This window comes from Seriola lalandi, unplaced genomic scaffold (assembly GCF_002814215.2).
Source record: "Seriola lalandi dorsalis isolate HSWRI2012SDOR001 ecotype SW California unplaced genomic scaffold, Sedor1 jcf7180002054312, whole genome shotgun sequence".
Lineage (NCBI taxonomy): Eukaryota > Metazoa > Chordata > Actinopteri > Carangiformes > Carangidae > Seriola > Seriola lalandi.
This window is the reverse complement of record NW_019524865.1, coordinates 292,035-313,206: the sequence shown is the minus strand read 5'-3', so window position 1 is coordinate 313,206 and position 21,172 is coordinate 292,035. Positions and strand designations below refer to the sequence as shown.

General features: G+C 42.2%; 2 protein-coding genes across 2 annotated transcripts; one reads left to right on the top strand and one right to left on the bottom strand.

The window, feature by feature from the left end:
* Positions 1 to 1,771: 1,771 nt before the first annotated feature.
* znf341 (zinc finger protein 341) lies at positions 1,772 to 10,358 on the bottom strand. Its single transcript, XM_023406583.2, has 16 exons — positions 10,301 to 10,358; positions 9,355 to 9,465; positions 8,909 to 9,099; positions 8,280 to 8,429; positions 7,776 to 8,099; positions 7,407 to 7,590; positions 7,020 to 7,113; positions 6,828 to 6,918; positions 6,453 to 6,639; positions 5,979 to 6,235; positions 5,459 to 5,667; positions 5,035 to 5,131; positions 4,782 to 4,914; positions 4,191 to 4,302; positions 3,974 to 4,044; positions 1,772 to 3,590 (listed from the first exon to the last, which is right to left on the bottom strand). The coding sequence occupies exons 1-16, from the start codon at positions 10,329 to 10,331 to the stop codon at positions 3,001 to 3,003; spliced, it is 2,832 nt and encodes a 943-aa protein (XP_023262351.1). The 5' UTR covers positions 10,332 to 10,358; the 3' UTR covers positions 1,772 to 3,000.
* A 585-nt stretch (positions 10,359 to 10,943) lies between these two features.
* Positions 10,944 to 21,172, top strand: e2f1 (E2F transcription factor 1). Its single transcript, XM_023406589.2, has 7 exons — positions 10,944 to 12,337; positions 12,694 to 12,793; positions 14,493 to 14,712; positions 14,883 to 15,035; positions 15,921 to 16,035; positions 16,125 to 16,410; positions 17,427 to 21,172. Exons 1-7 carry the CDS (start codon positions 12,086 to 12,088, stop codon positions 17,666 to 17,668), a joined length of 1,368 nt encoding a protein of 455 aa, XP_023262357.1. The 5' UTR covers positions 10,944 to 12,085; the 3' UTR covers positions 17,669 to 21,172.

Sequence of the window (21,172 nt, the reverse complement as noted above, 5' to 3'; positions counted from 1 at the left end):
ATAAAGCTGAGTTTTCTCCTGTTGCAATATCATTCCAATTAAACGCATTTCCAGCAGACTGCCTATCAGTTAGAACTGGCTCCATGGGGCATGATACGGCTCCACTAAACTGCAGAACAAGTGTTTCCATTTCAAATTAGCAAAATATTACTTTGTCCAATAGGAAAACCACCTCATGCATTTCATAATTTTTTCTAAATTCCCATGATACGGCCCGGGCTACATGATATTGAGCATTTTCCATCCATTAGCAACTTCATTACCTGGAGAGATCCCTTCCTAATGTAATTCCAGTGTAACAAACTAAATCCACAGTCTCTGTCCTGCACAAAAATGTATTCTAAATGTATAAATGTATGTTACATGTGAGCTAGACAAAGCGGGGGACCACACAGCATTTTAGGTAATTTAAACAGTATTTTTTATTTGCAACTAAGAGAAAAGCAATAAAAGAGTTAGATCTGTGGTCAGTGGTGATTGCAGTGTGGGATCTGTGTGTGGTGTTGTGAAGGCAGAATAAAGAGGAAAACTGAAAGAAACTGCGCTTGACTGGAAATTAGGGAGGTCACGAGACCAGAATTTTGGTGGTCGTTGCCAATACCAATGAAATTCCTCGATACCAAAGAAAAAAACAGAAAACATGAGGCTGCTGCTCACACAATGTGCTAACACACACGCACGTGCACACACCTCCAAATCCTCCATAACCTACTAATGTTGTGAGCACCCAGCTCAGCTATGTTAGCCTAGCAGGCTAACATAGCTGAGCTGTGTGGAGAAACGGAAAGCCGGGGAAGACCAACAGAGACAGGAAGACCGTCAACACACTGATGAGGAAGACTGGCGGTCAAGTTATTGAACATCCCCGCCTGAGGTTTCATGACAACAGTCTGTTTCTGCAAGATGGCGTGCACTTCACCAAGGAAGGAAACATAATCTTTCTGTCGGGGCTCCACGTTGCCATCAAGAAGATCCTTCAGAAATCTCTTCCAAAAATCCACACTTGACTTCTTCCTGTTCCTGTGAGGGTACACTGGTTGCATCCCACAATATGAAGAATGTAAATATTAATGTATTAGCCCTGATGAAATAAATATGTAAAATAATAATAATAATAAAAATGAAACAAAAAGGGCTGTGTAGAGTGGTGCAATGTCTGTCGGGACAAAACAGAGTGATAAAACCTTGGGCGAAGCATTGGGGCATCAAAAGTTCCAGAAATGAAACTGACTTTCATGCAGTGTAAAGTATGTTAAGCAATATATTAAATGTAAAATGTTAAAGTAATTAAATTAAAAGAAAAATTTTAAATGACATTTACATACAGAGAAGAACATGTTTGTCTGTGTAAGGGAAACATCTGCAGCAAGTGTGGACAACCCAGAAGGATTGACACTGACCTCACTCACATTGCAGGTGTGTCACACTGTGACTCTGGAGGAGTGGAGGGAAGAGATGAAGAGAAGACAGGAGGATTTATAACTTTTAATTGAAATTATTTATTATCATTATATTTTATTTGTTGCATTTGGAGTGGTGTTTGTCACCTGATGTCTCATGATGATCTCAGTCCAGTGTTCCCTCTCTTTTAGCTCTGTGTTTGGTCTCCACCAGCTTCTGAGGGAAATCTGTCTCTTTAGCTTCTTAATGCTCCACTATGTTCACCAACTGCACTGACAGTGTCTGTCTGCTATTTAATGCTGAGGAGGTCGTGGACATTGGCTACAGTCTAAAAAGTCTATAAATTCAAAGATGACAAAGACTTTTACTGCACTGTTCTGTTTCTTTTCTTTTAATTACATTCTTAAATTGCATTCACGATGGCCTTAAAAAGGTCTTACAAACTCTTCAACACCAAGATAGAAAGTTAAAATGAACGCAGTGCAAAAACTGGGCATTGACTGTTTCCCTGGTAAAAATGTTGTAAATAGTTTCCATTGGGCACAATGCTGTTACTGTATGTAAGAATTAATTTGTAATTTGTGCTTTCTTTTATTCCTGCAGCTCACATCATGTGCTGTGGTACAGTGGATGGATGGGCATCGGTTAAGAAAACTAAGGTCATCACAGGGTGAGGAGCCCTGGAGAGAGATCATCAGTTTCACCTGTACCTCAAATTCTGTTAGTAAGTTATATAATAAGTTTATCGCACTACAGTGACTCACTATCGCCTCTTGAGGAACAAAGTGGTGTTACAAGATGAGATGGACCGTTCAGGACATCTAGCACCAGTTACACAGTGAAGCTTTTCAAGGCAATCTGCAGTCACTTATTTCTGCCCCATTAAAGCCATTACCATTCTGTTCAAATAACCTTTGAGACACAAGTAAACTTAATGATAATAATAATTCACTTTTTGCTACATAAAGTTGTTGTTTTGACCTCTGTGGTTTGAAGGAGCAGTGTGTAGGATTTAGTGACATCTAGTGGTGAGGTTGCAGATTGCAACCAATTGAACCTACAGTGGCCTTAAGGTAATGTAAAAATGTGAAAGGACCCCTATAGAGCCAGTGTTTGTTTTGTCCCTTCTGGGCTACTGTAGAAAACATGGCAGTGCAACATGGTGGGGGCTCCGTGGAAGCAAACCCGCTCCCTCCGTAGAAATGAATGGGCTCATTCTAAGCTAACGAAAACACAACAACTCTTAGTTTCAGGTGATTATACACCGATGAAAACCTAGTTCTGAATATTATATTTAATTTCTGCCAATAGATCCCTCCTAAACTCGACACACTGGTCCTTTAAGTTGCACAAAATCTGTACTTCAGAACATGGAAATGGTTTAATGGTTATCTTGGCAACACAGATCTACCAGGTAACATATCCCAAAAATCATCTTCATTTACAGGAAAAGAAGTAAAATGCGTGCATATGATTTTAAATAGCGTTTTAATTTAAAACAAATAATGAAATCATTCCCCAGACTCTGATTGTTTTTTTTTAAATGATGGATAATTGGTCCACGTCCAGGAAACGCTCCCGCAAAGGTGATGTTTAAAACTACAAACATGGCTGCTGCAAACAGTTTCGGTCATTGCTCTGAATCTGCTCCAGCGCTTCGCCGCCATGTTCCACCCCGTCATCTTCTTCCTCCTCCTCCTCCTCCTCCTCTTCCTCCTCTTCTTCTCTTTCTGTCTGTCCTTCGATGGTGATGATAGACATCGCAGCCTGACAGCCCTCATCAATCCTCCTCCGCTCTCCCTCCTCCTCCTCCTCCTCGTGTCTTTCCACCTGCTCGTGGCCGCCCTTTGACCTTTCGTCCTCCTCTCCGTCGTCTCCTCCTGTCCCCGGCCTTTTTGCTTCTCTCGTGAACCTGCTTCTCCTCCCGTCATCCTCTCCATCTTTCTCCTCCGCCATCGGCAATCCTGCCACCTCGTCTCCGTCCGCCTCTCCGGCCCCTCCGTCACTTCCTGTCCCGTTCCCCGCTGCAGGACACTTGTGGTCTCTGTAATAGCTCTGCCGGGTGAATCCCTTGTTGCAGGTGGAGCATCTGAAGCGGTAGTTATCTGTGTGGGACTGCTGATGCTCGAGCATGTGAGCTCTGCGGCTGAACGCCTTCTGACAAAATAGACACTTGTAGGGTTTTATACCTGGGGGAGAGACAAGTTTATAAGAATCATTTTTTGCTACAAGTTTCAGCGCATGTGCTGTATGCAACTGCAGAATGAACAAACAATTCTTGGATGTTGAGCTGCTGCGGAGGTAGAAACTGGCTTTGAGATGTTATTCCCATCAGTTGTATCTCTTGGTCTTACAAACATGCCATTAGGATTTGCAGTCAAGCCTTGGGTATGTCCAGAAAAACAGCAATTATTCCACATCTGGATCACTATTAACATCTAATCTGGTCGAGCTGTTCACTCAGTTTTTAGTTATTCTAACAGATGAGCCATTTAAGAGACAAATCACGTGCGAGAGGAAGTTTCATCGATGCTAATATAAAATATTAATATTATTGGCATTAATTACTCACCAGAATGAGACAGGATGTGAGCTTTGAGTTTGTCTGGTCGGTTGAATTCTTTGGTGCAGCCAACATGAGTCCTGATGAGAAAACACACAAACGTCAGCATAAAATGAAATGGAAAAACTCACAAGACGGTCCGAAAGGAAAGAGTCAAAAGAAAAGGTGGCATAGAAGCACAGGTGAGAGGCAACAGGAAGAAATGATATCCACTGAGGAGCCTCACCTGAAGGGACACTTGTATTTCTTGAAAGGTTCGTGGATGAGCATATGTCGCTTCACTTTGTCCTTCCTGTTGAACGTCGCCTCACAGAGGGAGCATTTGTATGGCTTTTCACCTGGGAATGGAATTGGCATCAAACTTAATTTGAATCATTAGTTAGATTACAGGACAAAACTGTGCTGCTGGACTTTTAACTAAAACAAGGAATATTATTATATATTATCATTATATATTTTTATCTCAAGCGTTTGCTTTGGCAAAATTCTTGCAATTGCACAGCCTTCCAAAGCATTAGAGATTCATCATTAACTTCGCATTAATCATTAATTAGTAGCCGCAGAGTTTCCTCAGGTATTATTATGGTACTATTAAGCATTTCCTTTTTCTGGTGTAACGGAACAGAACTGGGTTCTTAGTCTAAGTCAATGTGGTCACAGTGTGTGCAGACATCATCATCTCATCTCCAGCGTTGTGACTGCAACAACATCAATACATCTGCCCCTGACTCTAGCAACAGAACTAATAAAAAGCACAGTTCTCTAGTGGCTAAAAGTTTTCCTGTAAAATAAGTGTTTTCAGAAAAGTCGTCCAGACCTGAATGAATGCGTGTGTGGAGTTTGAGGTAGTGCTCTGTCTTGAAGGCCTTCTTACAGATCTGACACTTGAACCTCCCTCCAGTGCCATGAGTGGGGAGGTGGCGTCTGAAGTACCTTTCACACGGGAAAACCTGATGGTCAGAGAGAGAGAGATTGGATCAGACACTGCTGGGTCTTTACATGAAGACAGATTTATAGATTTGAAAAAGGTGTATAGTCTGTGTTTGTTCACGTGAGTGTGTGTGCTGCACCTTTTGGCAGTGTGGACAGGGGAAGTTGTGTGAGGCAGTGAGTAGATGTTGTTCCAGAGCCTCATGGGTAGAATATCTGCTCTGACACTTCACACACCTGGAAAAGAAAAAGAAAAGTGTTTTAATTTTTTTATCAGGAGTAAGAAAGATGTTCTGAACCAACTGACCACAGTAACATCATCATACCAGACAAGTAAGAATCAAATCAAGTGTATTTATAAAGCACATTTAAAACAACCAGTGTTTGAAGATATAATCTTTATAAGTGGCTAAAAAATATAAAGTTTCATTTTTAAAAAGGTTAAAACAGCTGGACACTGATTTTTATCAACTGCTCCTCAAACAGGATTAAATAGTGAATTTATTAGGGACTATTTTTCCTGTGTTCTGTCATAATTAATATGTAATGAGCGGCTGAGCTGACCTGTAGACGGTGGTTTCCTTGCGTGTGTTCTGCTGCGGGCAGAAGCAGTGGGAGTACTGGTGGACGCCCAGTTCGAACAGCGAGGGGAACACCTTGCTGCAGAGGTGGCAGCGGTAGGTCAGCTGCTCCTGGTGCGTCCTGATGTGCTCCAGAAACTGATCCAGCTTCTGGAAAGTCTGGGAGCAGGACTTCAGCACACACTTGTAAACCTGTAGGGGAGCAGACATGTAGTCCAGTTCACTGATCCAGTTTTTATCCCATTTATTCAACTCCCAGTTACCAAGTCATGTATAATTTACCTTACTGCCCACCATTTTCTAATGCGTACCCTATCATGTATTTATGAGAATGAATAGGAACTTACAGATACCTGACATGTGCATAAGAAAGGTAATTTATGACAGAGAGCATCATACTCGATTTTAATTTTGCCAGAACTTCTCTATCGCTGTGCTCTGTTGGTCTCATGTGAGTCTGTACTGCTGGGAGACTCTGAGGGCTTTGGTATGCATGTGCTCACCTGCTCCCCTTTGTGCTGGGTCAGGTGCGACTTGAGCTGGAAGTAGGTCTTGAACTTGTTGGCGCAGAACTGGCACTGGTAGGAGCTGTCGATCACGACGATCTGTTTGGTCGGAGCTTGGCACTGTTGGCTCTGGTTGGACGGCAACTGCATCTGTGCCTGAGGATGCCCGTTCTGCAAAGCGTTCTCCCCAGCTTGGCTTCCCTCCTGATCAGCCCGAGCCTCAGTCGCACTCTCCTCCAAATCCCCCGCGGCTTCTGTAATCAAGGATTGCACTTACTGTGATGACATACAGAGCCATAAATCTGATGCTGGATCAGTGAGCATTCATACTTTTACAAGTGGGACCAGCTTTTCTCAGTCCTGAATTAGTAGCAACCTTAAACTAGATAAATTATGAACGACGTGTTGATGATGTAACTGGTTTATTAACTTGTCGTCATAATGTCATCAGTGTCATTTTACAGATTTTACCTGTTTGAGCTGCTGCTTCCTCTGCTTGTGTTTGACTGGTCTGCTGCTGAGACCCCTCCTCCTCCTGTTCACCTTGCTGCTGCTGCTGCTGCTCCCCGCCTCCCTCCTCCTCATTGGACGACACTGGCACTACCTTCACTGTGACTGGTAATCTTGACACTGTGCTGGCCACACCCATAGGCCATACCTTGAAAATGAAAAAAATCAGTTGTTGTGCCTGTGTTGGTTGCCTTCATGTTCAGGTTTAACATGGAAGTGCTTTCTGATACATTTTAAATTATGTTCTAGAGAAAACTGGATATGGCAGTTTATTCAATGAATACATGTCCAGAAATGCAACATTAGGTGAAAGAAACTGCAGCTGGTCGTGTGAACCTTGTGCGTCTGCATGTGTTTCTTCACGTTGGACTTTTGGGCAAAGGCTCTTCCACAGACGATACACTGAAAGGGTTTCTCTCCCGTGTGGCTGTGAAAGGAAAATGGTTGTGAGTCAAAACCGAGTCACTTTCTTTCACAAGCATCCATTTTGTAGTTGTGTACAGTTTTCGGTGCCGGTCGGTAACTCGCCTTCGGATGTGCTGCTGGAGATCAAAGTTTTTCGCGAAGATTTTGTCGCAGAAATTACACTTCAGCTTCGGACCTTTTCCTTTCAGCTGCTCGGCTGCGGAGCGAAATTTAGAGAATGAATATTAATCCTAAAGTCATCATCGTACAAATCAGTGGTAAATCATTATGTCAACATTTTAAAACTGATCAATATTTGTTGATTTTGAATGGATCTGACAGAAATACGCAGGAATACATTATACACATTGGATGTGTTGTGTCTGAGAATTTTCCTTCATGATGGTTTCGTCATTTGATATTAAAATGGGTCAATTATAAGTTTAGGCGACAGCACAGAATATCACCTGTGAATAGCTTCAATGCCCTTTAACCTTTTTCCTCACAGACCTGTTGCTCCGTCGGGGCTCTTCTTGTTGCTCCTCGGACGTTTGGGAATGATGACCTTTTCGAAATCGCCCAGCTCCGTCAGGTTGGTGGTGATGCTGCAGGTCTTTGTTTTGGTGCCCTGCTTCCCGGGGCTGTAGACAGGAGGGGTGGTGAATGACTGGCTCTCCACACACTGACTGGGCACCTGGGGGACAGACACACACACACACACACACACACACACACACACACACACACACACACACACACACACACACAAACACACACATAGGCTCAGTGCTTTGTCTTATACTGCCAACAGCTTTGGAATTAAATGATGCATAACATATTTAATACTGCGATTGTAAACAAACAGCAAACTTTTCTCACTTGTACAGGATGGAAGGGCTGCAGACCCAGCGTGTGGATCTCTGCACCACCACCACCACCACCACCACCACCACCACCAACCCCAGCCATATGGGGCATGGCGCTGTACACCTGGACCACTGAGTTGCTGTGGCTCGCTGGGACTTGAGAAGAGAGTGGCTGCTGGGAAGGCTGGCCGGCTGGCAGGGGGTGGGCCGGTGTTTGGCTGGAGGGCAGGGGGTGGGACGACTGAGTCTGTTGCTGTTGATGGTGATGATGATGATGGTGGTGGTGGTGATGGTGCTGAAGGTAAGATACGCCGGCTGTGTGCATGCTCAGGTTACTCTGCAATGAAAAACAAATACATTTGATAATTGCTGTATGATTTCATGATTATTTCATTCTTTAATTAAAGCTCCTAATGGACATTTCCAGTTGTCCCAGTTTAGCTCTTAATGAATCATCTCACAGTTTTGGTCATTTTTATCTCGGGTTATGGTGTAATGCTTCCCCCTGATGGTTTACCTGAATGGGCGTCTGCATGGCGGCCATGGGCTGGTCGATGGAGGTGAAGGCTGAGATGGCCGACATGAGAACGTCGTCACTGACCAGCACGTTGCCTTGGACCAGAGTGTGTGTCAGAGGGGAGGGAGGGACTGTGATGTAGGTGGACACCTGGTGTAGAAGTGCAGAGTAAAACACAAACATGAAACCTAAGTTGGTGTTTGTTATTTGATCCAGAAACGATCCACTCCAGGCGAAAAGAAGTGCACGATTGCGTCAAAAACTTATAATCCTTAATACTTTGCTAAATACTGTAATCATCATTATTAATCATACTTATTTACAGTCATTCTGTCACTGTTGTCATATTTAACACAAATTCAAATATAAAATGACATGTATTTATTCAGTTTTTTTTATTGTTTTAATGTTTATTTTTTGTCCTCTCTTTGTTTCCTGTACCAGTGATTTGGTCACTTTCTTTGTTCTCTATATATTATTAAAACCTATATTTAAAATCCTCAAAATAAATGTCTAGTCTCTTTTATTACTGGTTTATATACTGCTAGTGTAACAACAAACTGTATGACCTGACCTGAAAGAAATTGTTTCTTTATTATCTGATGGAGCATTAAATTCTTTATCCTCACCTGTCTGTTGGCAGGAGTCTGTGGTCCAGAGCTGATTGACGGGACGGGCGTGTAGACGTTGGTGGAGGCCAAGGACACTGTGGACAGGGAGGGGGCGCTAGACTGGCACTGCTCCCTCTTGTGTGTCATGAAGGCTGGCAAAGAGTTAAACTGTTTTTTACACTTCCCACACAGGAAGACGTCCTCGTCGTCTGCAGGAAGGACAAACGAGGAGGTTTGAGAGAAAGGAATAACACACCTACACTGCTGCACACTGCAGTCAGAACCTCCAGCATGTTCACACAAAATATATTCACTTTGATAAGATTAATGTATTTCGCATGTGAATAAAAAGAAGGAAATCAGGCAACTTGTCATGAGCAGCAAACGCATCCCTGGCTGCACAACAAAGACAAAAGCAGGAACAAAGTCGTACTGTCACCATGTACTGTATTTGTTGTACAAACCCATAGACTGGATAGTGGGTGTGCCAGAGACGTTCTGGTTGTTTGGGTCAGGAACTCCGCCTTGGCCATCCAGCAGAGACTGGACCGCCAACACTGTCTGGTTGTCCATCCCTGAAGAGGAAGAAGAAGAAGAAGAAGAGGAGGGTGGAGAAACAGCGTAATAAGTAACAAGCTCAACTGCACTCTGAGCACGTTGTTCACTGAAAACTTAAAATATGAATGTAGTTTTTATATCTCTAAAGGGGTCTGGGCGAATAAGGTGAAGGGGAAGAACATTGATTGGCCCTGAAAATGATAGAGAAACCGTATCTTGTTGAAGGACACTGACTGATCCATGCATTACTGCTAAATCCTCAGTGAAAAGAAATAATATTATGTGCCTTAAGTCAAGACTAGCAGCTTTATATAGGGTAATCTACCAGCCACTGCAGCTCCACTTATAGTTACCATATTATACAATGTGGAAGAATGTACACACATCTATTAATAATAAGGATTAATACCTCAGGAGATTACAATACACAAAGTATACGGTCGCTTTAAATCAATTAACACAGACACACTATTAATCTTTACAGGTATTGTATAGGGATATTACAGTGGGTTTTGATCAAAATGGCCTGCTGCAAAGATTTAACATGCAGTGTGAATAGCAGCTGGAGGCCCACATCATTTTTGCTGCCTGACTCCAATAGATGAGACCAATTTACAGTCACTTGCTGCTCATAAGGTCTAAGCAATAATCAATCTGTTTGTTTGTTTACAGTCCTAGACACTCTGCCTTCCAGGGGATGTTTTGATTGTTATATCAAGAGTATACGCATTGCATAGTTTTATACTGAGTTTTGCGTACATCGAAATGGGCCCGGTATGTTGACGTTGTTTAAAATAACATTCACGTTTTATTCTTGCTGTAGTAACGTGGTTATTAACAAAATATTCCTACCTTCAAGCACTTCAAATATTGCCTGCGCCATCTTGTAGCTCTCCAGCTGCGCGATAGGCGCTCGATTGGCAGGGTCTGCCTGTTGAGGTATGCTTCACTCAACTGATCGGAAAACACGATGGAAACCCTCAAACTCAGAAGTTAGAGGCAAAACATTTGAATAATTAATGTCCACACTACACTGACGAGGGTATATAAATATATACCGGCTGGAAGTACAGATTGCTTGTCTAAAGGCTCAAAGGCTGGCAGATGAGGTTTTCGTTTCTCCAATGAACATTTTCCCCAAGTAAAAAGACAAATAGACTAAACATAGCACCTGACAACTGAGTACAGCAATGTCAGGCACTGCAGTTTAAATTATGAACAACTTGTGCAAGAGCAAGTGCAATCAATCATCTGTTAATTTGTAATAATATAAGAAAATGAAAGTGATGCGAGTAAGTTTTTTTTTTTCCGTGGAACATGAACGCACCTTTGGATCGACGAATCTGCGCTCGGTAAACGGACAGACACCCTTCTACACCAATCAGAGAGCGTCAATCCCGCCCTGCGGAAAGAGCAGCTTTTTGACCAATAGCAAGCGTCGGATCGGTGCACGTGCCCGTTTCGCGGCAAAAAAGATTTCGCGCGAAAACCGTCCAAGCCTTGTTTAGATGTAGATCAGCTGGGACAATAACAACAATAACAGCCGATAACGAGGTCGCGACGGCGCTTTCACGTATGGACCGCTCCCGGTGCAAACAACCGAAGGACCGGCGGCTCCTGTTGTAAAGGATGCGTGTGTATTTCACCGCTTTATTCCTTTTATTTCCAGTTTTGTCGGACTGCTTCCTGCGTGCCCCAACAAAACGAGGGGGTTGAAGAACTGCGGCTAATAACTTAGCTAGCATGCTAATCTGCCATATAATTTCATATGTAACGATTTCTATGTATTATCTGCTGAAATAGTGTCGCTCTCATACGTGTACTGTCAAAGATGCTTTTGAGATACGATGATGCCTTTTGCTTAGTAGGTATTTTATTTCGATAGCTTACTTCTGGAAAGCTGCTATAAAGTTTTAATAGCCTTTTAACTAAGCCCCGTCTCAGGCGTGAGGAGAAATAATACAGTTTTATAGACGTAAAGAGCTAGTTTAGTGGCTGCTCCGGGTTGTTTGTGAACTTGTGTCAGTCTGTGTTGTCAGGACAGAAGCTAGCTCGTTAGCAGGGTCGGTAGCTGTGTTGAGGGCAGTGTGGCCAGGCCTCGCGGCTGTACTGTACTGACAGGAGAGATGAAAACAAAAGATTAGCTTGCTCCCTTGCTAGCTCGCTAACCTCCAGTTTTTATTACTGCCACGGCCAATGCATGACTCTTTCTTTGATAACATATCAGCGGCCGAGCCTCGAGGCGCAGAGTTGGTAATGCATTTAGCAATATTATTTTATTTACCAAATTTCCTGTTAGGCAGAACACCCTGTCTTGCTGTTTCACCATAAGCGTAAAATTGATTTAGCACGTCGCCTGCGATAGCTGTCACTTAAAGTTATATTGTTAGTCAGGGCATGTGTGTAGTAGCTTCTTTATAAACAATAAGGCAGACAATAGAGAAAGAGAAGCATTTTATAGAGATGTTTGGGAACACCTGCAGGAAAACTTTCAGGAGGTTTCAACATTGTTCCTTAAATTCACTGAGTACAGCAAATGCAAGTAGGTGCTGAGCCTCTGTGTAACCACAACGTCTTAGTTTGTGATCCCTCAGCCCCCCTCAAGTCCAGTGAAGGGGTACTCAGTGACACACTGCAATGTCAGAAACTCTGATAACAGGGCAGACATCAGAGGATCTGTTGGCCGACTTTGAGACTCTGCTGAACTCTGGCAGCATTGACCTGGGCGAGGACCATCAGATAGTGATCATCACCAGCCCCAGCAATGAGGGACTCCACCCTGCCGTGGCCCCCACCAGCACAGGGGAAATCCTGCTGTTTGCCACACCCCAGGGCCCCGCTGACGTGGGCATCCAGGACAAGAGACGACCGGCTCTGGGAAGACCTCCGGTGAGGAGGGAGGGATGTGGTGTGGGAAGGAGGGACAGGGACAGATGTAAGAGAAAGTGAAAGAGCGAGATGGGAAGCGGTCGGCTGAGGAGTTGTCTGTCAGCGTAACGCTTTGAAATATTTACATAAACATGCATCTGCCTGCATAACATAACTGTACAAATCCCTCCACCTGTTGCTTTAAGACATTTAGTTTTGCTTTCCATTCACCAGGGCATTTCTTTTCCAGTCATGTTCACTTTACTTTTCTCTTCTCAATACAGAATTAGTACATAATTGTAATAACATGTAGTTTATAATAATGGTAGGTTTTGACAAAGTATTTTTTTTTTCTTCAAACATTTGTATTTGTTCAGGTGAAGAGAAAGTTGGACCTGGATAGTGACCATCAGTATGTCAGCACCACTCGACCGTCCGTGGGCCAAGCACCACCCTCCACACCTGCCCCTCCCAGAGGTATACACGCACACACACACACACACTCGCACACACTCTCAGCTGATTTGTCTTTCATTGTTACAGACATTCAGAAGCTCCACATCAGATGTGAGTGAGCGCTCAATCCATCCATCCTGTCATCCATACTCTTACTTCACCACAACCCACAACTAGTAGAAATAATATAACTTTGTGGTCTGTTCGAGTCAGAAAAGATCAAGGGAGACAATGGTTATTATTATTTGTGATTTGAATTATGTTGTTTCCTCCCTACCATTAACATTCACCAATCATTGTGGTTCACAAGCTCAAAACATAAAGTATGAGATTTGAATGGTTGATTATTGGAGTCATGCTTTACTTCATGCCTTAAAGGGAAACAAGAACTTTAAGTGTAAAAGGTGGTAATGTACCTACCGATTATTTTCATGATCAAATAATCAATTGATGGTATAGAACATTAGAAAACAGTCAAAGGAGGCAGTTTATTTTCTTTCAATCAACTGATCATTGCAGATTTAAACGGCGGACAGGATCAGCTATTGACATCTGACACACGCATTTCTTAGAGTTAACATTAATGGACATATTTGTGGAAATAGAAGCGCCTGTGTTCTGTAGGACTGATCACTGACACACATCAGACAACGCCTTAATTGTATTTCTGTTGCACTTCCTCAGCATAAAAATCAGCATTCTGAACAGTGTGTGGAATAAAGTAGATATTATTTTAAAAACAAGAACATGAGAGAATTGGTTGTTGGGGAAGTTTCACACAGAATAGGACTGGAACTGAACTTTTTTAGTACAACACCGAAACTACTTAAAAAGTGACACGGCTCATCCGAAATTCTCTCTTAAGTCACAGTGGTAGTGAAACCGAGAAGCTGCTGTGAATGGTGTGAATTTGAGGAGAAGCCGTTCAGCTTTTTATATATTATTCATCTGGCGTTCAAGTGTTTTTTGAATTTTATATTTATTGCCTCTCAAATTGCCAAAGACTTGATGTTTTATACTGAAAGGGCATTTGTGAAAGATTTCAGCATTTGCCTTCTGGCCATTTACCATTACCATTGTTCATAAAAAAAAAAAAAAAAAAAAAAGGAGGAGAATGAAATATGTACCAGAAACAAATCATGGCTCATAATGTCTAACTGAAGCTTGTTTCTCAGAATCTCGGACATGTATCTGAGGAAATACCTCCGTTCTGAGGTGATATGTTCATTATGCTTCGGATGGCTGACATAGATAACATGTTTAATCAAAGTTATAAGCAATAAGCTGTAAGATCACATGTAATTTGTGCTATAATGACGTTAACAAAAGTAAAATGACGCCACCTCCTCTGATGTAAATGTTTAATTTGATAGAACTGAATATCTTGGAAATATGAAAATCTGCAAATGACTGACATTTGTTTTTAATTAGATGTAAAGTATGATAAAGAATATTAACTAGCCAGTTAAAACTTAATGTTTCATTTAAATGTGATGTACAGTCATAATCCTTTACCCCTGTTCATCCACCAAACTCTCCCCTTTTTGCCATCAGTGGCTTTCATGACAACACCACGTGTCTCATTTAATTCAAAACCTGGGAAAAAAATTTTTGATGCATTGACCTCCATTTTTGCTGTCGGCCAATAAGGGTGTAGTATAACAAGAAAAGAAAACGTGGTTATAAACAGAATTTTTAACCCTTTCCTTTCCTTTTCCAGTTCCTAGAACCACCACAGAGAAGTCACGGTATGACACGTCGTTGAACCTGACCACCAAACGCTTCCTCAGCCTGTTGTCCCAGTCAGCTGACGGCGTGGTGGATCTGAACTGGGCCTCGCAGGTCCTGGACGTCCAGAAGAGACGCATCTACGACATAACCAACGTCCTGGAGGGAATCCAGCTCATCTCCAAGAAGTCCAAGAACAATATCCAGTGGCTGTGAGTAAAAAATTTGACAACATGAAATTTCTGTGAGACAACATTATAGGCACAAATGTAAAAATCTGAAGACATGAATGACAGAAAATAAGCAGGAAGTACTGTGGCTGTTGTGTGTTTTATAGTCCATAAACCACTCATCTGTTTTTCTGTGCTGTCTTCCCCTGCAGTGGTAATCGAATTGATGCAGCATTGGTTTCCCGCCACAAGGAGTTGCAGAGGGAGGTGTGTGACCTCACAGAGGCTGAGGAGCAGCTGGACGAGCTCATTTCCAAATGCAACCTGCAGCTCCGACTTGTCACAGAGGACCCGCAGAACAAGAAATATCCTTTTGGCCACGATCAGGTGTCCTAACTGACACGGACGCTAGCTTAGACTCGTCAGACGGGTGTGAATGTAAGGTGATTCTAGCAGCAGCAGTGAAGCCTAATTGCTTCCACCACCTAGGGTATGTTTTCACCCCTGTCTGTTTGTTTGTTGGTGTCCCAGCTCTTTATTCTGAATACACAATTAAATAGCGCAGATCAACACAGGTCGACGTGCGCTCCGGTTATGTCTGCAGCGCACTCTGCTCCACACACGAGTCACGCTTGTTCAAACTGAGCCATTTCGATGGTGCACCGCTGTGTCTTCGCCCGCGAGCCCCAGCACACTTCTGCATATGAAGAAGAAGAGAGTAATTAGTCACCCAGATACAGCCGCGCACTTATTAACCCAACTCATCACTGCTCCCTGAGCCACACTGCCACCCCCCACCCCCGCAGCTGAGTATTTTTTTTTTTTTTCCATACAGTATTATGTGACCCAGATGTCTCTGGTCCAGTCCACGGAAGTTCAAGACAAATCTGAAGGAATAGGAGCTGGAAAGGATTGTTAGTGCCCTCTAAAAATGAAACTAAAGTAAAACAATAAAAGCTGGATAAATATGATATAACTGTCAAACAGAGCATGTAGATGTCATAGTAGTAGTGTACAGTAATCAGCCAGGTGCTAGCAGAGCAGGGTGTCATGTCGGTGACATTGTGCTGCGGCATCTGTTCCAGCTTGTTCTTCACATTCCTCCTCAAACGTTGTGATTTAGTTAATTTTTCCAACTGCCATCAACAGCAAAGCTTTGTTCAGGGTGGTGTTGCAGCCATGGACTCCGCCGGTCTTAGTATGAGACCACTTGTTGCTGTGTTGTGTTCCTTAATTGTTCTGATCGCCACGTTGGGTTATGTGCGCTGCCAGGACCTGAGGAAGTCATTTGATTCCCCGGACCAGCTGGTGATGGTGATCAGAGCTCCGCCAGAGACCCAGATGCAAGTTTCAGAACCCAGCGAGGTACAGGCCTTAAAGATAAATTTGAATGATACTTGTGTCTTTATTTTGAGGCCGTGAGTTTTTCATGTCTGTTTGTCTGCATCTCTCAGGGTTACCAGGTGTCGCTGAGGAGCACGCGGGGTCCAATCGATGTCTTCCTCTGTCCAGAAGACAGCTCCGGCGTCTGCAGCCCCATGACGGGCAGCAGTCCCTCGAAACCCGCCGCTGCTGACCCCTCCCTGGTCCCGCCTCCCACACAACCCACGGACCAATCGCAAGCCAAAACCTCCACGACCCCCCTGGAGGTGGGTTTATCATCCCCAGCGTCGACATCGTCAACAGTGACGGCAGCCTCCCAGCAAGAGCCCTCATCACTGGTGTTAGGTGGTTACACAGGTGAGTGTCGTTTAATGATTACACATCTAATTAAAAAGTGTCAGCTTATGTCAGTTACAGTGGATACATATTAGAACAAAGATAATACATCTCTTCTCTTTCGTACTGTCTTCGGTAACAATGTGCCCCGTGTCATACGGTAACATTTTATCATATTAAAAGCAAAAATTGTGGATAGTGTGCACATCCAACCGCAGCTGGATACAAGTAGAGGACAGCAAACAGCAGCGAAGGAGCTATTTGTATGTTTTGCTGTTGCTACAGAGTTAGCGTTAGCATTAACAGTTGTTTACTTACCAGTCTAAAAGAAACTTTACAAGTCCAGTGTCAAACTTCAAAACCAAACCAACTGCTGTGTACAGCTGTGTCCAAAGGTGGAAAGCAACACGGATGTTAACGCTTGTCTCTATCACGTCTTTTCTTCCTCTGAAGTTAGAACGCTAACCAGCTAGCCCTGGCCCGTCTCGTCACTTTCCGATAGCGAGTCACTGTAGCCTCCAATCTGCCCTGAAGATGTAGCGCTGCTCACAGCGCCATGAGGATGAATGGAGGGTGTTTTTAAAACATCACTTACTATTTTTTTCTTGAATGTTTTCCCCCCCTTCAAACTTTAATATAATAGGGCTTCTTCACCTCAGACATTTCAACACTGCAGGTATTACTAATATTGTTAAAAATAATTTGGGGGTTTTGTTCCATTTAAGTGCCCAGGTGAGTGAGCATAAACTGTATAACTGTAATATATTGCATGGATCCTGGAACTGACACACCTGGAACACCTGGAATGCAGACACCATAAATCCTTCTAGCAACATTTCTGCTTTTTCCTGCTGTGACATGTCAAAGTGTCCGCTGTGAAAAAGGCCTCTATGAAAGAAATCTGTTACAGGTGTGATATGTACAAAATGAAGACGGTTAATAAGGAGAGTCAGTCGATCAATTATTAGTAGATCATTAGTCTACCTATCAAATCCCAGCACAGACCAGTGTTTTTTACCTTTTACCTTCTGCGACAGAATCGCTCCTGGGAGGCGATCCCTTCTCCGGCCTCGGGGACATGCCAGACTTTGACCTCTCACCCCTCTCCTCCTCGGACTTCCTGAACGGAGAAGGCCTCCATCTCCCATTGGACGGTTTCATCAACCTGTCCCCCCCCCACAGTCACGACTACCACTTTGGACTGGAGGACCACGAAGGCATCAGCGAACTGTTCGACTGTGACTTCGGCGACCTGTCGCAAGTTTTGGGCGACAGTTAGACGAAAAGAAGAGGAGGTGGAGGAGGAGGAGGAGGAACATGGGAAAATGATCAAATTTAGGACTAAATGAGGCCTGGAAATCAACATTTTATGGACAAAATGTTTGTTAAGAAAAAAAACAAAACAAAAAAAAACACACAGGCTTAATGTAACCTTAAATTTGGGGATGGAGGAAAATTATTGGCGGATAAATTGCCTGTGAAATGCCCCAAGTACAAAATCTTAAAATTTCCCCCAGATTATACAGCACATTATTAGCACTTCTTCTTTGGCCAATTAAACATTTTAGACCAAGACTTTAGCTTTAGCCTAGCTATTTAAATTATTTATATGAATGTTATTTTGATATTTTGTACTAAGTGAGGTTCCTGTTGTTATTGATGATGTTTTATCCAAGTGGATTGTGCAGGTGTTTGTGTGTGTGTGTGGAGTATGGACTCATTGGGCTGGTTTCCTTAACACTGATTAGTTTGCATGCATAAGGCTCGGCTCTGTAAATGGCTCAGTCTGAGGGGGGGAAACGGTTTGCATCACACAGCTTCAGGCTGGTGCTGCTCTAATGAAACCAGGATTAATATTAGTACAGATCCATTTGCCGGGCTTTCTGAAAGCGTCTTGGAGCTGTGGTGTAGTTTCACACTCTTTTTCTTTTTTCTTTTTCACAATAATGGTCAATATAAGCTTGAAACTAAAGTCAAAGTCTTCTCCCTCACAATTAATTTGTGTCTAAAACTGGAATCCTGAAAAGCTGGATCCTCCTAACGTCCCAGGTCCAGACTAGATTTGCACATGTTCCTCAGCCTCCCACAGTTTGTAATGAACGGCTGATGGTCTGTTTTCAGCCTTTTTTTCAGGCGGGGTGAACACAAACTAAGAACTAAGATGAACCCTCAACTTTCTTCAAATTAGGTAAAAGGGTTACCATGGCGTTTTTTAATATTTGATTTATTTCTCTTCACATTGTCATGTTTCCACATTTGTCCTTTAGCTGTCCGGAGTTTGGAAGGAAAAATAAGCAAATTAAAGTTGGTGTGTAGGAAACCAGGTGATGATAGACTGCTGCAGTTATGCTAGCGGGTGAAAACTAATACTGAATATGTTGTTCTCTATTAGTTAGCTAGGCGTTTAGCCATAGTCTCAGGTGTTCGGAGCAGAGCAAAATCTGAAATCGACGTTTTTGATGCAACATGAGAGTGACTGTTTTAGATGTGTTTCACAGGTGACGTGTAGGTTGACAATAGATTCTTACAGTTTTAGAAAGCGCTGGAAGGTGGTGCATGAGGTTCTTTTTTTTTTTTGTTTGTTTGTTTGTTTGTTTGTTTGTTTTTTCAGCCGGGGGTTCAGGTGAGAAAACTTCAGTAGATCCTCACAAGCCGTTCACTCTTCATCGCATGTTTTCTGAAAGCATTCTCTCTATGGTTTATTTATCATTCACGGGCAAATTAAAGCACAGCTGCATCTTTACTTTTATCAATCTAATCAGTGTAGAACAGTGATTGCTTCAGGAGGAAGTTAAGTGGAAGTGATGGGCTCTCACTTCAGCTATATGCACATCAGATCAGTTCAGGAAGTTAATGTTCAAGCCTTAAATCTATGACCTTTACCAAGTAAAGGGACGCACATCTTAGTCTCAGCCCAATAAGGATTAATTCCTGCTTGTTTTTCCACTGTAGTCGGCGTCAGGCTTCGTGTCCACATGCTACTACACATCTTGTTTGTGTTTCTGTTGAAACCACATTGATTTTTTTCAATTGAATTAAGCAGCAATAACAGATGTTTTCTCATCATGTGCTCAGTGTGAGATGGAAAACTGTCCTGCTACGTGTTGTGTGTCGTCGTCGTCATTGTTGTTGTTAGAAATGTCTGCATCAAACTTTTTTTTTTCTCTTGTTCTAAGTTATGTAAGCTAACATGTTTTTCCATTCCTGAAGTGTAGGGTTTTAGTGTGTGTGTGTGTGTGTGTGTGTGTGTGTGTGTGTGTGCGGGTGCATGTGTGTGGGGGAAAAAAAAAAAAAATACAAGTTGTTTGTTGAATTTCATATTTATTTAAAAAGGAAAAAAAAGTTTTAATAGAAAAAATGGTACAAAATTTTTTTATTCATTTTCTTGCAGGAAGGGACTTTATACCCATACTTTTATTTTAAGTCATGCTTTGTTTAATTGTCCTTCACTGGTGAAAAGAAGAATTTTGTTTTGTAAATTAGCTTCTCATTAGTAGCACATTTACATTTTGCCATGTTTTTTTCTTTTGTTTTGTTTGTTTGTTTTTGTTTTGCCCTTATGGAGAATATATATTTTCCTATCTTACCTTTTGTGCATGTGCAACCTTCGCATTGGCCAAATGATGCCAACAAATATTTTTCAAGGGAAATTCACAAATAGAGTATATTTGTCATTTTTGACTTAATGTGACTTAATGTGTAAGTTAATTCTTCAGACCCTGCCAGGTCGCGGCGCGGTCAGTCACTTCAGTGTAGATTATTAGACATCGCAGTTGCAGGCAACATTGCTGTTCTAAGGTTGTACATGTATTGTAGTGTAGCCCTTGGGTGCCTCATGTGAATGTGTGAAAAACCTTGCAACCGCAGCCATCTTTTCTTTTCGTTTGTTACGTTTGGAAACCTTAAAAATCCAGCGTATAATTTTATCAGCATCTGACAAGTTTTTTTTTCAAACTGACAGCATCTTTATAAGCCACTGAAATGCGAGGCTTCCTGGAATGTATCTTATGGTATCTTTTTTTTTTTTTTTTTTTCTGTCTCGGTCTTCAGCTTCCACCAGCGGCTGAAATGATCGACCGAAAGTGAGCAGTTCATGTCGCCAGCCTTTTGTGAAAGTTGTGTGATGTTTTGGTTCTCTGCAGGACGGATGCAGTGCCTTGTTTGGCGTAAATTATGAATTGTTAACAATTGTCAAAATGAGGATTAATTACTCTGTGCGGTCATGGTGAAAGAATGCAGTTTTGTTTCGGAAAAAGTTCAAAGGTAACAACATTTGCACCTTTTTGTTTGAAATCGAATCTCCTTCAGTTAAAACTGCAGAAGGAGACGATGATATTTTTGAAATAATGGGTCGGAGCTCGATTGAATTCATCATGAAATATAAGATTTGATCCAAATGATGTAACACTATCATATCTCTATAAAAAGGTGTTTTTTCCGTGTGTTTAAGTCACCGTTGGGACACAAAGGTTTATAAGCTCAGTCCGCCGACAGAAGCTATGACATTTGCTTTAACAGAACAAAAGCGAATTGACTCTAATGACTCCTGATTTAGTCGCTGTTCAAAGTGCTTTTAAGGGAAACTGTGGCTTATCCAGCAATTTAACAATCAATCACTTTTTTTCCTTTTTTTTTTTTTTTTTTTACAAATTTTATTATCTGTTGCTACATTCTGGGTTAAAAAAATACAGGTTTGTACTTGTGAATTATTAATGGGCTCCAATATGCCCTTTTGTATCACTTTTTCTTTGACAAAAATAAAAAATTAACTATTTTGATTTGA

Excerpts from the sequence above, each read along its gene's own strand:
- e2f1 (XM_023406589.2), top strand. The coding sequence starts at position 12,086 with ATGTCAGAAACTCTGATAACAGGGCAGACATCAGAGGATCTGTTGGCC. Across the intron at positions 12,338-12,693 it reads CGGCTCTGGGAAGACCTCCG|GTGAAGAGAAAGTTGGACCT; the intron begins GTGAGGAGGGAG and ends GTATTTGTTCAG. Across the intron at positions 15,036-15,920 it reads GAGGACCCGCAGAACAAGAA|GTTGGGTTATGTGCGCTGCC; the intron begins ATATCCTTTTGG and ends TCTGATCGCCAC.
- znf341 (XM_023406583.2), bottom strand. The coding sequence starts at position 10,331 with ATGGCGCAGGCAATATTTGAAGTGCTTGAAG. Across the intron at positions 8,430-8,908 it reads AGACTCCTGCCAACAGACAG|GTGTCCACCTACATCACAGT; the intron begins GTGAGGATAAAG and ends CTTCTACACCAG. Across the intron at positions 3,591-3,973 it reads TCACATCCTGTCTCATTCTG|GTATAAAACCCTACAAGTGT; the intron begins GTGAGTAATTAA and ends TCTCTCCCCCAG.